Below are 13,922 nucleotides of genomic sequence, written 5' to 3' on the forward strand. Positions count from 1 at the left end.
TGATTAAGAGGCCTACTGTGTGAGCTGGCATGATGGCTCACACCTGTGGCCCTAGCTAATTAGGAGGGTGAAATTTGGGCGATTGCAGTTTGAAGCCATCCCAAGGGTGGAGGAGTTCACCAGACTCCATTTCAACTAGTATGCAGGGCATGGTGGTGTGTGACTGTCATCCCAGCTGTGTCCCAGCTATGTTGGAGATGTAAATAGGCGGATCGACGTCCAAGCTAACCCAGGCAAAAAAGTGAGAGTCTACAAAGAAATAAATAAGTAGCCACTGGGTGTCAGTGGCTCCAGCCTGTAATCCTTGCTACTTAGGAGGCTGACATCTGAGGAACACACTTCAAAACCAGTCCAGGCAGGGAAATCCATGAGGCAGAAATGGAGCTGTGGCTCAAGTGGTAGAGCACCACCCTTGAGCAAAAAGCTAAGGAATGGAAGTCTAGGCCCTGAGTTCAAGCCCTAGTACTGACACCAATAAATGAATGATGAATGAATGAATGAAGCAAAAAGGGCTGTGGTCATGGATCAAGTTGTAGAGCACCCGAGGCCCTGAGTACTCCAGGGAGAGGGATGGGTGACCGCAGTGGGCAGGGCAGCAGGCCTGCTGGACAGAGCTGACCCTGACTCACATTTGGGGTAGACCTGCAGGCGTGGTCTTGCTCTTCCCGCCTCCATCAGGGCCTCTCTGCTGGTCCTCGCTGACCATGAACAAAATGAAGAACTTCAAGCGCCGCTTCTCGCTGTCTGTGCCCCGCACGGAGACCATCGAGGAGGCTGAGCTCAGCGAGCAGTTCAACCAGCTCCACACCCGGAGGGACGAGGGTGAGGGTCAGGCTGCCTGGCCTCGGGCGGGGCCTACCCTGCCTCGGGACCCTGGGGAGAAGGGCGGCTGGGGGCTGTGTCCCCTGTTTTGGCCGGTGGCAGGGCGGGAAGCTGACGCCTGTCCCTCTCAGACCTGCAGCTCAGTCCCCTTGGCAGAGATGCCCCACCGGAGCCCAATGAAGACAGCTGTGGGGAGCCCGGGCGGCTGTCACCTGGCCTGCTCTACTCCCGGCGACAGAACCAGCGGCGCTTCTCCATGGAGGTGAGAGCGCCCCCTCCTGGCTGCCACATGCCTCAGCCGCAGATGGATCCACAAGGAGGCTGGCTGCCCTGGTTGTGGGTTCAAATCCCTCCTCTGTCATTTGTTACATGACGTTCACTCAATCTGTGTACACTGCAGTCTCCTTGTCTTTAAAGAGGTCACAGGCCGGCACCAGTGACTCACAGCTGTCATCCTAGCTACTCAGGAGGCTGAGATCTGAGGATCGCTGCTCGAAGCTAGCCCCGGGCAGAAAAGTCCCCATGAGACTCTTATCTCCAATTAACCACTCAAAAACTGGAAGTGGCCCTGTGGCTCAAAGTGGTAGAATGCTAGCCTTGAGCTGAAGCGTTGAGGGACAGTGCCCAGGCCCAGAGTTCAGGCCCAGGACCAACAAAAATTAACTCAATAAAGTGGTCATGGTGTGGATGAGATGACAAGTCTTTAAAACGTTCCTGGAGTACAGCAGTACAGCTTATGCCTCACATATATGTGACCAGGGTAGGAAAAACATGCTTACAGAACTAGTGTCGGTCATAGCATGATGTCAGCATGGTAGGCCAAAGAGGGGAAGATTTCTCTTAATGTCACACAGCCACGCTGTCGTGTTCATATATGTCTCTGAGCATGCCCGTGAAGTCGTTGTAAGCCTGGGCTCACAGCCTTTGGTTTGTCCTTGCTGGATTTAATCTACAGGGAAAGAGAGTGGGGGTGGGGGCCTTAGCTACCCCTTGAGCTAACATTGTGTCCCTACCCCCACTCCTCTCCCCCAGGACATCAGCAAGAGGCTCTCTCTGCCCATGGATATCCGACTGCCCCAGGAATTCCTGCAGAAGCTACAGCTGGAGAACCCAGACCTGCCCAAGCCGGTCAGCCGCATGTCCCGCCGTGCCTCTCTGGTGAGTCCCCAGAGGGCAGGTCACAAAGGCAGGACACCCGCCCCAGCATGGCTATGGAACTGTCCGGGCCGGACTTGGCCCAGCTGAGGTACGTGGCAGTGCCAGAAAGATTCCTCGGCCTCTGGCACCACCTGCTGGCCTCAGTGCATTCAAATAGTCCAACTCATCGTCCATTGCCTGATGGTCCCAGCTGGTGCTCAGCCCCCGAGATCTCCCTGCATAAAGACCCAGCAGAGCACCTGGCATGAGCTTCCCGCTCCTAGCTGCCTCTCAGATTTGTTGGGAGCATCTTACAAAGCTCAGCCACTTCAGATGCCTGTAGAATCAGCCTGTCTGGTGGTGGCAGGAAATCTGTCAAGAGTTGGGTATAAACTAGGTATTGTGGTGCACACCTGTAATCCCTGCTGCTTGAAAGACAGAGGTAGGAGGATTGGGAATACAAGGCCAGCCTGGAAAAATGAAATACAGGTGTGGAGGTGTGGCCCAAGTGGTAGAGTGCCAGCCTAGCCAGTATGAGTCTCTGAGTTCAAAGCCTAGCACTGCCAAGAAAAAAAATACCAATAGCTGAATGCAGGAGAATGAGAGGGTGATGATGGTGATGATGATGATAATGATGATGATGATGATGTATGTGTGTGTGTGTGTGTGTGTGTGTGTGCATGCATGTGAGAATTGGAGAGAAATACAATATGTATGAAGATAGAATGATAAAACCGTTAAAAAGAGGGGACAATATACAAGAAAAAATGATAAAGGGAGTGGATATTTATATGCATGAATAGAAACCAACTCCCTTGTACAATTAATATATGTGAATAAAATGTTAAGTAAAACAAAAAATCCAAAATAAATAATAAATAAAACAAAAAATCCACCTGGGCTGGGCATGGTGGCACACAGCTATAATCCTGGCTATGCTGCAGGAATTAGGGAGAAAGATGGAAATCTGAGGCCAGTCTGGGCAAAAAGGGGAACTTCTGTTAAAAGCAGGAAAGCCCTGGGGCGTGGCTTGCGTGGCAATGCACTTTCCTAGCTTGTGTGAGGCCGAGTTCAATCACCAGTACCACACACACACACACACACACACACACAGAGCTGAAAAAGAGGTCCTCCTGAGCTAGAAGAGAGGTGGTGATGGGAGACACTGCTGGGGAGGTGGGTTCTGACCTGACCCTGGCATGATGAAAAATAGCCTTGCCCCGAGGATCTAGCCAGAGTCAAACAGGGGAGTGGGGTGGGCTCACCTCCCACCCAAGGCCCTGCTACTCTGGGCTCCCCATCCCTGACTATCAGAGGAGAAAGAAACGCAGACTTCCCTGGGCTCATAGGGATGAGGGAAAGCAGAAGTGGCAGCTAGAGGCTGGAGGGGGAAGGTCTGAGAGTAGAGGCGGCTGGGGCCTTCGGTCTCATGGTACTTTGTGTCTTCCCTTCAGTCTGATATCGGCTTTGGAAAACTGGAGACGTACGTGAAACTGGACAAACTCGGGGAGGTAAGAGAGGCTGGGCATGGGCATCACTGGGAGCCAAGCAGGAAAGTTTTGGTCCAGTCATCCTCACCTCTGTCGAGAACACGGCGTAGCTTAGAGCGCCAAGCATGCTGGGAGTTGAGGAAGGCGCCTTCCTCTCTGTCCGGTACTTGCTACAGGGGCTGTGCAGAGCAAGTGAGCTTTGGAAGAAACAGGATTTCAGTGGAGGCTGAGGGAGAGAGGCGCTCAAGCCGAGTCCCAGCCCAGAGCAGAGGCCTGGAGGGGAAGGCACAGGATGGGAAGAGTGGGGTCTGAGCACATCTGGCGCCAACCAGTGGGATCCTTACCCCAGGGCACCTACGCCACGGTCTTCAAGGGGCGCAGCAAGCTGACAGAGAACCTGGTGGCCCTAAAGGAGATCCGGCTGGAGCACGAGGAAGGGGCGCCCTGCACTGCCATCCGAGAGGGTACAGCGGCTGGGGACCCCCCTCCCCACATACACACATATACCCTGGGCGTCCGGGAGGTGGGAGCCCAGGGTGGAGGCCCTGGAAGGCGAACCCCAGGAAGGAAGAGAGGGTGTGAGGGGGTTATGTGGGCCCAGGGACCCAGGCGGGCCTGTCTCCCCAGTGTCTCTACTGAAGAATCTGAAGCACGCCAATATTGTGACCCTACATGACCTCATCCACACAGACCGCTCCCTCACCCTGGTGTTTGAGTACCTGGTGAGCTGGGCTGAGGGGGGGCTGGCAGCCTCTTTCCTCCTTGTGGTGGGATGAAGTAGGGGAGGGGCGAGGTGGGGGAGGGCGTGGGAGGGCTGTGGTGGGGGTGACCCAGGTCTTGCTGTAGAATCAGGCTCTCAGATGCTCCCTGCAGGTGTGGCGAAGGGCTCAGGTTTCAGAGCAGTTCAGAGCGGGGGGGGGGGGGGGGGGGGCTGTCCCAACTCCCAGAGGCCTGGGAGGGTTTTGTCTCAGCCTGTGTCTGGACCACTGGGCAGGCAGGGGCCAGGGCAGGACTGAGCCAGGCTCTGTGTTCCAGGACAGTGACCTCAAGCAGTATTTGGACCACTGTGGAAACCTCATGAGCATGCACAATGTCAAGGTGAGGCTCTCCCAGCAGGGACCTCTCCCCGCCCCATCTTGCTAGCTACCTGCGCTGTAGCTCAGCAAGGGAACCTACCTCACCACCCTGGCTGCTGAGGCTGCAGGAAGGAGGGAAGGGGCCGGGCATCTTAGCCCAGGGACCCACACACACCTGCTGCTAGACACTGACATGAATCCCTCTCTGCTGCTTAGCGCCAGTTTCTGCATCTGTCCAATGGAGGGAAGTTTCTCCCAGGAAACCCAGAGGGATAGGTGGCCGTTTCTAGAGGGTTAGATGGTGCTTCTAACATCTGTTAAAGATCTAAGCATAGGGCTGGGAAGGTGGCTCAGTGGTTAAAGTGCTTGCCTTGCATGCCTGAGGCCCTGGGTTCGATTCCTCAGCACCACATAAGCAAAACAAAAAAGCCAGAAGTGGTGCTGTGGCTCAAATGGTAGAGCGCTAGCTTTCAGCTGAAGAGATGAGGGACAGTGCCCAGGCCCAGAGTTCAGGCCCCACGACCGGACCCAAAAAAAAAAAAAAAAAAAGATCTAAGCATATCTGGGCGCTAGTAGCTCACGCCTGAAATCCTAGTTATTCAGGAGGCTGAGATCTGAGGATCCTGGTTCAAAGCCAGCCTGAGCAGGAAAATCATGAGACTCTTATCTCCAATTAACCACCAGAAAGCTGGAAGTGGTGCTGTGGCTCAAAGTGGTAGGGCTCTAGCCTTGAACAAAAAAGCTCAGGGACAGCACCCAGACCCTGAGTTCAAGCCCTACAACTGACAAAACACAAGGGTGTCTAGCTTTCCTGACCCTCTATGTTCCCCATCTCCTTGCCTACAGACCTTCCTGGCCTCACACTCTCAGCCTCCTTCATACACCTGAGCCTCCCCTCTGTATGGGGCCCCTGGGTCTGCACAGAGCTCACAATGGGGCTGCAGGATAGGCAGCAGAACCAGGTGGTATCGTGCTGTTTCCATTCCCAGCCCAGCCCAGGGCACAGAACGAGAGAGGGTCCCCCAGGTGGACCTGCTCCTGCCTTCCAGATCTCCTTTCTCTTCCCTCTTCCCTAGATCTTCATGTTCCAGCTTCTCCGAGGCCTGGCTTACTGCCACCGCCGCAAGATCCTGCACCGGGACCTGAAGCCCCAGAACCTGCTCATCAACGAGAGGGGCGAGCTGAAGCTAGCTGACTTTGGTGAGGCCAGGGGCTGGGTGAGGGCCGGCAGGTCGGTCTGACCCGCCTGGGGTACACAGCCTCCCCAGGATGCAGGTGCTGTGCAGAAGGCCGTAGTGGCTGACCCCCAGCCCCCAACACCGGACACAGAGGTTCAGTGATAAGTCTGTCCTAGGACTGGCCCGGGCCAAGTCAGTGCCCACGAAGACCTACTCCAATGAGGTGGTGACCCTGTGGTACAGGCCCCCCGATGTGCTGCTGGGATCCACAGAGTACTCCACCCCCATTGATATGTGGTGAGTGAACAGGGCCATAGGGAGGGAGAGGGGTACCCACACCCCTAGACTTTGAAAAGAACTATCTAACCTCCATGACTAATAGATCTAAAGGTCCCCACTGCACTGGCTGTACTAAAATTAGGTCTAAAAATTGGGCACTGGTGCCTTATGCCTGATATCCTAGCTACTCAGGAGGCTGAGAGCTAATTGTGGTTTGAAGTCATCCTGGGCAGGAAATTTCGTGGGAGTATTATCTCTGGTTAACCACTCAAATGCCAGAAGTGGAGCTGTGGCTCAAGTGGTAGAATGCCAGCTTTGAGCAGAAAGAGTTCAAGGATAATGCTCAGGCCCTGAGTTCAAGCCCTAGGACTCGCAATCAATCAATCAATTAATAAATAAAAATAAAATTAGGTGTGAAATCTTGGCATGTTAATTCAGAACTTCGATCTCAGCACTTGGGAGGCCGAGGCTGGAAGATCACAATTTGGAGGCCAGCCTGGGCTACACAGAATGACCCTGACTCCTAACAGAAGTCTGAAAGTAGATCACTTTTCCCTGCTTGAACAGATCCTGAAAGACTAAAAGATTCCTAAAAGTAACTGCTGGGTACGCGGTGGGGAGGGGGAGGCAGTATTAGGAAGAATCTTCAGTAAATATGAAGAATATTTCCCCAAGTATCAGTACTAGTGAACATTCTAGAAAGAGTGTATTATTATTTTGGTGTTAAAATTAACAAGTATATGATGTAGAGTAAAATGAAAAGCAGCCTAAATGTAAATGCTGGCGCAAGGATTTCTGGCTGAACTTTGCAAGTGCTTTGGACGCCAAGGCTCTCCAGAATGGATGTTTGCGGCTGGGAGAGGCAGGGCAGATGCAAGACTCGCCGGGGGAAGGGTCGAAGTCATCTTCCCTAGGGCTCCCGGATGTCCCCAACGAGAGACTGTCCTGGGGCTGGTCCAGCCCCCTTTGGGAGGGCGTCCTCGGTTCCCTGGGGGAGCAGCCCTGGGGGCCTGGCGGCCGCCCCTTTCTGATGCCACCCTTGCTCCCCCAGGGGCGTGGGCTGCATCCACTACGAGATGGCCACAGGGAGGCCCCTGTTCCCGGGGTCCACGGTCAAGGAGGAGCTGCACCTCATCTTCCGCCTCCTGGGTCAGTCTCCTCCTCCGCGCCCTCGCTCTCACCGCCAGGGGTCGCTAGAACTCCGCCCGGCCCCGGCGCGCGCAGGGACGGGGCGGGGCGGCCGGGCCCGGCCGGCTAGGCGGGGATTCCGGGTCCTGCGTGGTGTTGTTTGCTGTCCCCTCCCTGTTGGTCGAGCGTCTCACATTCTCTCAATCCTCGCTCCGTCTCTCCAGGGACCCCTACAGAAGAGACGTGGCCCGGTGTGACTGCCCTGTCCGAGTTCCGAACCTACAACTTTCCCCCTTACCTGCCGCAGCCGCTGCTTAGCCACGCCCCCAGGTAGCCACGCCCCAACCGAATCGCTCCCACCACGTGGCCACGCCCCCCAAACCACACCCCCTGGTAGCCCCTCCCCTCCCACTGGGCTCCCGGCTGGCTGGCTCTTCCTCCATGAGGCTGCAGCCACCCAAGCAAAACCTGTGCCAGTGTCTCCTTCTTGCAGGTTGGATACAGATGGCATTAACCTCCTGACCAGCCTCCTCCTGGTGAGCGTCCTCCCAGCCCGCCCAGAGAGAGGCTGCCAAAATGTCCAGGCCCCAAGCCCCCTGTACTCCAACTTAAGTGGTTCTTGTACTCAAAGCTTTGGGTACCCCTACAAACACCCACTCTCTGCTTCCCCAAGGCCAAAGAGGGACTCTGGCCGCCATTCTCAGCCTGTTACTCTGTGCTCCTCACATCATGCCTAGATCAGTTCCGCTCTGTAGCTGCATAGTTTTGGACAGGTTCTGGGTTTCTGGCCTGAGCTCCATCCAGTGCCTTGGGTCACAGGTATAATTAACAACACATACTTGGTAGGATGATGGTGAGGATACACCATCGTCAGAGGTGCCATACCTCCTTTCTTGGAGCAAGTACTCAATAAAAGGGCAGTTATTGGTATTACCTAATATTTACCATTACTTAGGTGATAATCACCGCTACTCTAGCCTGTGTGTTTCCATCCCAAGAGGTAGTCCCTCCTCTGAACTCCCATTTCTACTCTTGTTTGTGACTGGATCCTTGGGAGCTTTTGGCTTGGATCAGATCAGGTGGGGGCCAACTGCTAATCCTCAGGGCTTCCTTCTCAGGAATGACTCAGGCCTCCCCCATCTTGGTGATCTAACTGAACGTAGGAGTTGTACTACCTAAAGGGGTCCCCACAGGCCCCCAGCAGGACCTAATAGCCCACCCTGTGTCTTTCAGTATGAATCGAAGAGTCGCATGTCAGCAGAGGCGGCCCTGAGTCACCCCTACTTCCGGTCTCTGGGAGAACGAGTGTACCAGCTTGAAGACAGTGAGTGTCTGAGGGGAAGCAGGGAAAGAGAGTTGGGACAGCAGGTGTGTGTAGGGAGGAGCTAGCATGAACTAAAAAGGCTGGCTCTGGCGTGTTTAAGTTAGGTCCTTCCCCAGCCTGGGTAGTCAGCTCTGTGGACTCAGCGGGATAGAGTCCAGCAGGGGTCCAGGAGCAGGCTAGAACCACCTAACTCTTCCCCTCCCTCTCTTCCCTCACCCAGCTGCCTCCATCTTCTCTCTGAAAGAGATCCAGCTTCAGAAGGACCCAGGTGTCCGTGGCTTAGCCTTCCAGCAGCCAGGTAGGCCCCGGTGCCTCCCCGATGCCCCTTACAGAGATGGCTGGGCTGGCCGCCCCTCTCCACTTGGGCTACTCTCTGAAGGAACAGAACTGGGGCCAGCAGTGCGTTCCTGCTCACACTGCTTCATCCACCCCCGCCCTCCTCAGCCCCCACCTAGACAGAACACTGCCCTTGACAGTCACCCTGGTGAAGACAGGTGCTGTCTCTGGCACATTCGCTCTGTAGACTCTGAGCTCTCTGGTAGGTCTGCGTGCTGGGAGCACTTCCCTCAGTCCCTAGCACTGCTGATGGCCTTGGACATGACAAGTCATTTAATCCTTGAAATGTCCTGGGTATTACAACTTTTTTTTTTTTCTGGGCCTGGGCAATGTCCCTGAGCTCTTCAAGCGCACTACCACTTGAGCCGCAGAGCCACTTCCAAGAGTCTCATAGGCTTTCCTGCCCAGGCTGGCTTTGAACCATGATCCTCAGATCTCAGCCTCCTGAGTAGCTAGGATTGCAAGTGTGAGCCACAATTATACCTTTTTTTTTTTTTGGGTCCGGTCGTGGGGCCTGAACTCTGGGCCTGGGCACTGTCCCTCAGCTCTTCAGCTGAAGGCTAGCGCTCTACCACTTGAGCCACAGCGCCACTTCTGGCTTTTTTCTTTTTGCTTATGTGGTGCTGAGGAATCGAACCCAGGGCCTCAGGCATGCAAGGCAAGTGCTCTACCACTGAGCCACCTTCCCAGCCCAATTATAACATTTTTTAATCTCACAGTTCTGAAACCAAAGCCCTGAGGCTGCGTCACAATCTCACAACAGCTCCTAAGTTGCAGAGATGAGATTTGAACCCAGGTCTGCCCAACTTCCTAGGGAATGCTCTTGCTCACTTGATCGGAGCATCTGGGGAACAAATGTCCTGCTCAAACCTGACCACTTCTCAGCCTAGCCTTCTCCACGCAAGTCCTACCCATTTCCCTCCTTTCTCCAGGACGAGGAAAGAGCCGGCGGCAAAGCATCTTCTGAGCATGTATGCCCACCATGCTGTGACAGCTCAAGGGACCAGGGTTGACATGGAACAAGACTCTGGGTAGGACGGGGCCTGTGCAGACATCAGAGGACTGAGGAACGAGGGCCGGCGGCCAGCCTGAGGACCGGTCACTTGGCAGCTCTGCTCGGCGCATCTGTTTCCTCTCCCTGCTTCCCACACCCCTCCCTGTGGCCTTCTGCCCAGACACCAACCCCTCTGTCACCCACTGTGCAACTGGGTATGGGCGGCTTCCCTGAGAGGAGGTGAGGGGGCAAGGAGGGACCTTGAGCCCTCTCCCAGCCCAGAGTGCTTGGTTGCCAGCACAGAGTTATGCTGGAGAGGAGAAAGCAGGCAGCAGGCTGAATGCCAGGCCCTGAATATGGGCTCTGCCCAGCTTCCCCCAGGGCCTGCCTGCCTGCCTCCCTCCGTGGCTTGCCAGGCTTTTGACTCGTGGAGCCTACGTGCATTTCACATGCTTCCCCTCTGAGAGCAAGAAGGAGTGTGACGCTTGCCTGGGGCCCTGGAATTGTGGATGTTCAGGGGTGTGCCAAAGGCCACGCCCAACCTGGTGTCCTAAAACACCACCCTCACCCTGCCGTCAGCCCCCTCCCTACTCGAGGCCCCTTGTGCCCGTGGGGTTGAACCAAGGCTGAGCAGCACCAAAGTGCCCCATGCCCACCTGGTACTGCCAGCTGCACTCCTGCCACCTCGGCCAGCCCCCGCCCATCTCCCAGTCTGGATGGAGTTGCCTTAAATTGGCAGGTGGTAGAATGTGCCCCACCCTTGGAGCTCTTCCCTAGCTCCTACCTGTGCTCCCCTTCTTAGAGCTCTCCTGTGGACCTTATCGCCCCTGATGGCTGATAAGTCTGCCCTGGCTCCGACATGCAGGGTCACCCTGACATTTGTGCCAGGCCCTCCTCAGTCCCTTTCTAGCCCTGTGGTCCTGACCACCTGACCCTCTACAGAGAGTGGCCATTTAAGGGAGGGCATAGGCAGCACTGTGTGAGCTAGGGGAGAGCAAATAGGAGCAGGCTTCACCCCAAGGGCCCCACTCCGGGGGCCAATGAGGAGCCCCAGGGGAAGACACCCCACTCAGCACTCTAAGTCCCAAGGTCTCCTCAACACTTGGTGGAGCTAGAAGAGTGAAGGCTGAGGGGAGGCCAGGCTCTGACTTAGCCACAAGCTTCCCTCCCCCACCCCAACAGCAACCCTGGAGAGTCTGGGCTTCACTCTCCCCCCCACCCCCAGCCCTCCACACCTCCCCCCTGTACTGTGAATGTCCTATGACTCAGTGCAAAGACAGATAATATATTTAATTCATGTTGTACAGAATGCGGCGAGCAGTCTAGCTGGAAAGCTGACTGGGAGATCGATACTAGAGATAGAGAATGGAAGGATACACAAAGTGGGGGGAGGGGCTTGGGGGAGGGGTGTCTCTGAACTGCCCCGTGGATGGGGGAGGGTCTGGCAGCCTGTGTCCTGTGTCCTGCCTTCTGCCCACCGAGGGAGGTTGACCCAAGGAAACCAGAGGGAGTCCTGGGGAAGGCCTGGGATTCAACCACTGCTGTTGATCTCTTCCTGGCAGCTCCAACACCAAATGGTTTCCTAGCTTCTTGGGAAGACATAAGGTTCAAGAGAGGGTTGGCCGTGGCTGGGCGCCAGTGGCTCACGCCTGTAATCCTAGCTACTCAGGAGGCTGAGATCTGAGCATCACAATTCAAAGCCAGCCCAGGCAGGAAAGTCTGTGAGACTCTTATCTCCAATAAAAACCACTAGAAAACCGGAAGTGGCGCTGTGGCTCAAGAGGTAGAGCGCTCGCCTTGAGTTGAAGAGCGCAGAGACAGCGCCCAAGCCCAGAGTTCAAGCCCCACGACCGACAAAATAATAATAAGATAGGGTTGGCCTTGAGAAGGGGGGTCAAGACCAGGATAGCAGAGGGGTGCAACCCTTGAACCACCTCCGGCTCCTGCTCAGACTGTCTTCCCTGGGTCTGGACCTGCTCCCTGTCACACACAGAGCTCAGAATTCTAAGTCCTGTGGGTTTCCATCCTGGTGGGTTCTCCTAAGACCACTCTGATCATGCCATGCCCCTACCATGCCCTGGCCACGCCCCCAGCATCACTGGTCAGCCTTCCTGCTTTATGGAAGAGGAGGCCAGTGTGGAGAGGGTGCCTCTGTAAGCTGCAGCAGCGGGGATGGGCAAGGGCTTGGCACAGAACCATCTCGGTGACACTCAGACTCCTCGGCACAGCACAGGACCACAGCTTGGGACGGTCAGTGCTGCCGGGAGGGATAGACCAAGACCTTCATGGTGGACATCCGAGCGGAGCCTTTCTGATGAATTTGAAGATGACTATTTTCCAAGCTCCCTGCCCGTGCCCAGCGGTATGCCCTCGCTCATCTCATGGACCCTGCCCTATACACATCCTTCCTCTTTGCATGTGAGGCCATGGGGTCCCCAGGGACTTCGTGACTTTCCCCAGGACACATAGCAAATTAGAGTTCCAGGTCTGTGGGCCGCATGGTCCTGTCTTCAAGGATAGACATGTGACAGTGGCCCAGGAGGCAGGAAGCAAGCACAAGGAAGGCTTGTGGGCACTGGAAGGCCACCAAGTATCCAGGGCTGGAGTGGCCCATCATGTACCCAAGCACCTGTCTTCCAGAAACTTCCCAGGGCTGCTGCAGCTGTGGTCATTAGATGCATCTGGAGTCGAAAGGCCAGGAGCTTAGCTCCTGCCTCAGATGGCTGGTGGGAACTGGGGTGGAGACACTGTGGGACAAGCTCCTCTCTGAGCCTCTGTGTAGTTGTGGGGACCAGGAGCTGAATCTGGAGCTACACCCCCGGGGCAGCTGAGCGACTGGCTGCAAGCGGCCAGGGCTGCAGCGCTCTTGCCTGGCACAGCCCAGCCCTATGACCCGAAGCCTTCAGTTTCCCCGGGCATCCTTGGTAACAGCCATTTCCTGATGCTACATGGCTCATGTGAACAGGACCCTGCTCTTTCTGCCACCGACCCTGTCATAAGCATCCAGTGACTCATTGACCTCTCTGGCTTCACTTCTGCCACCTGCTCCTGGGATGGAGTCAGAAATGTCTGGAGCCCTCAGGGACTTTCCCCTTCCCTGTGCCTACTGAAGAGAGCATTGGTGGTTTGCAGCACCCCTCAAACTGCCGTCAAAAGGTCTGTCAAAAGGCACCAGTAGCTCATGCCTATAATCCTAGCTATTCAAGAAGCTGAGATCTGAAGACTGAGGTTTAAAGCCAGCCCTGGCAGAAAAAATCTGATTCATTGCCAATTAACCAGCAAGCCAAAAAAAAAACCTGGAACTGGAGGTGTGGCTCAAGTGGTAGAGTGCCAGCTGTGAGCAAAAAATGCCATTGAGAGTGGGAGGTTCTGAGTTCAAGCCCCAGTACCAGAGCACACGCACGCACACACACACACACACACACACACACACACACAGGGCTGGTATCCTGAGTAGAGGGGCACCAGCTCGTGGGCTCAGTGCTGCCCACCCTGGTGAGACCTGGGACTGATTCCTCCCGCCCCACTCTTTCTGAGGGCTCCCAGCCACCCTGCCATTGCCATCTGAGTCCAGAGGTCAGGCTGGCACCTGATAGGCCTCTTTCTTTGTCTTCCGCCAGGCTCCTGGGTCAGCAGCTCACATGCTGCTTACCTCTCTTTTTTGTCAGTTTTGGGGCTTGAACTCTGGGCTTGGGCACCGTCCCTGCCCTCTTCAGCTCAAAGCAAGCACTCTACCACTTGAGCCACAGCGCCTCTTCCAGTTTTCTAGTGGTTTATTGGAGATAAGAGTCTCACGGACTTTCCTGGCTGGGCTGGCTTTTAACTGTGATCCTCAGATCTCAGCCTCCTGAGTAGGATTACAGGTGTGAGCCACCTGCGCCCTGCTTGCCTCTCCTTAAAGCAGCTCAGCCCTCCTGGCCCATCTCCTCCCTCCCCACCTTTGCTCAGACGTTTCCGGGCAGTTGTGCCACCCCACGAGCCCTCTGCCTCCTGAGCGCCTCAATCCTCAGCACACCTGTGGTCACAGGCTCTGGGTCGCCCTGAGTGGATTGCCGGGCCTGGGAGGTGGGCAGCTCCACTCCACCCTCCAGGAGCTCACACCTGCTGGCACAGAAGGGGCTTTTCTTTCCATGGATTTCTGTCAAGTGCTGTGTGCCA

At 55.7% G+C, this 13,922-nt stretch overlaps 1 protein-coding gene across 2 annotated transcripts in view; it reads left to right on the plus strand.

The window, feature by feature from the left end:
- The window catches only part of Cdk18 (cyclin-dependent kinase 18), a 30,831-nt gene extending 19,715 nt beyond the window's left edge, over positions 1–11,116 (plus strand). Inside the window, exons 2-16 of one of the 2 annotated variants that reach the window (XM_013017513.1) lie at positions 679–822; positions 954–1,084; positions 1,855–1,980; positions 3,414–3,470; positions 3,799–3,913; positions 4,077–4,171; positions 4,485–4,547; positions 5,602–5,725; positions 5,880–6,000; positions 7,034–7,131; positions 7,335–7,440; positions 7,604–7,646; positions 8,344–8,434; positions 8,655–8,732; positions 9,703–11,116. In XM_013017513.1, coding sequence (XP_012872967.1) covers positions 705–822; positions 954–1,084; positions 1,855–1,980; positions 3,414–3,470; positions 3,799–3,913; positions 4,077–4,171; positions 4,485–4,547; positions 5,602–5,725; positions 5,880–6,000; positions 7,034–7,131; positions 7,335–7,440; positions 7,604–7,646; positions 8,344–8,434; positions 8,655–8,732; positions 9,703–9,737 — 1,401 coding nt within the window. In that variant the 5' untranslated portion in view covers positions 679–704 and the 3' untranslated portion in view covers positions 9,738–11,116. Of the gene's footprint in view, positions 1–640; positions 823–953; positions 1,085–1,854; positions 1,981–3,413; positions 3,471–3,798; positions 3,914–4,076; positions 4,172–4,484; positions 4,548–5,601; positions 5,726–5,879; positions 6,001–7,033; positions 7,132–7,334; positions 7,441–7,603; positions 7,647–8,343; positions 8,435–8,654; positions 8,733–9,702 lie in introns of both variants that reach the window. The other variant, XM_013017514.1, reaches the window with a different exon arrangement.
- Positions 11,117–13,922: the final 2,806 nt, after the last annotated feature.

The sequence above is a fragment of the Dipodomys ordii genome, unplaced genomic scaffold, assembly GCF_000151885.1.
Source record: "Dipodomys ordii isolate 6190 unplaced genomic scaffold, Dord_2.0 Scaffold35, whole genome shotgun sequence".
Classification (NCBI taxonomy): domain Eukaryota; kingdom Metazoa; phylum Chordata; class Mammalia; order Rodentia; family Heteromyidae; genus Dipodomys; species Dipodomys ordii.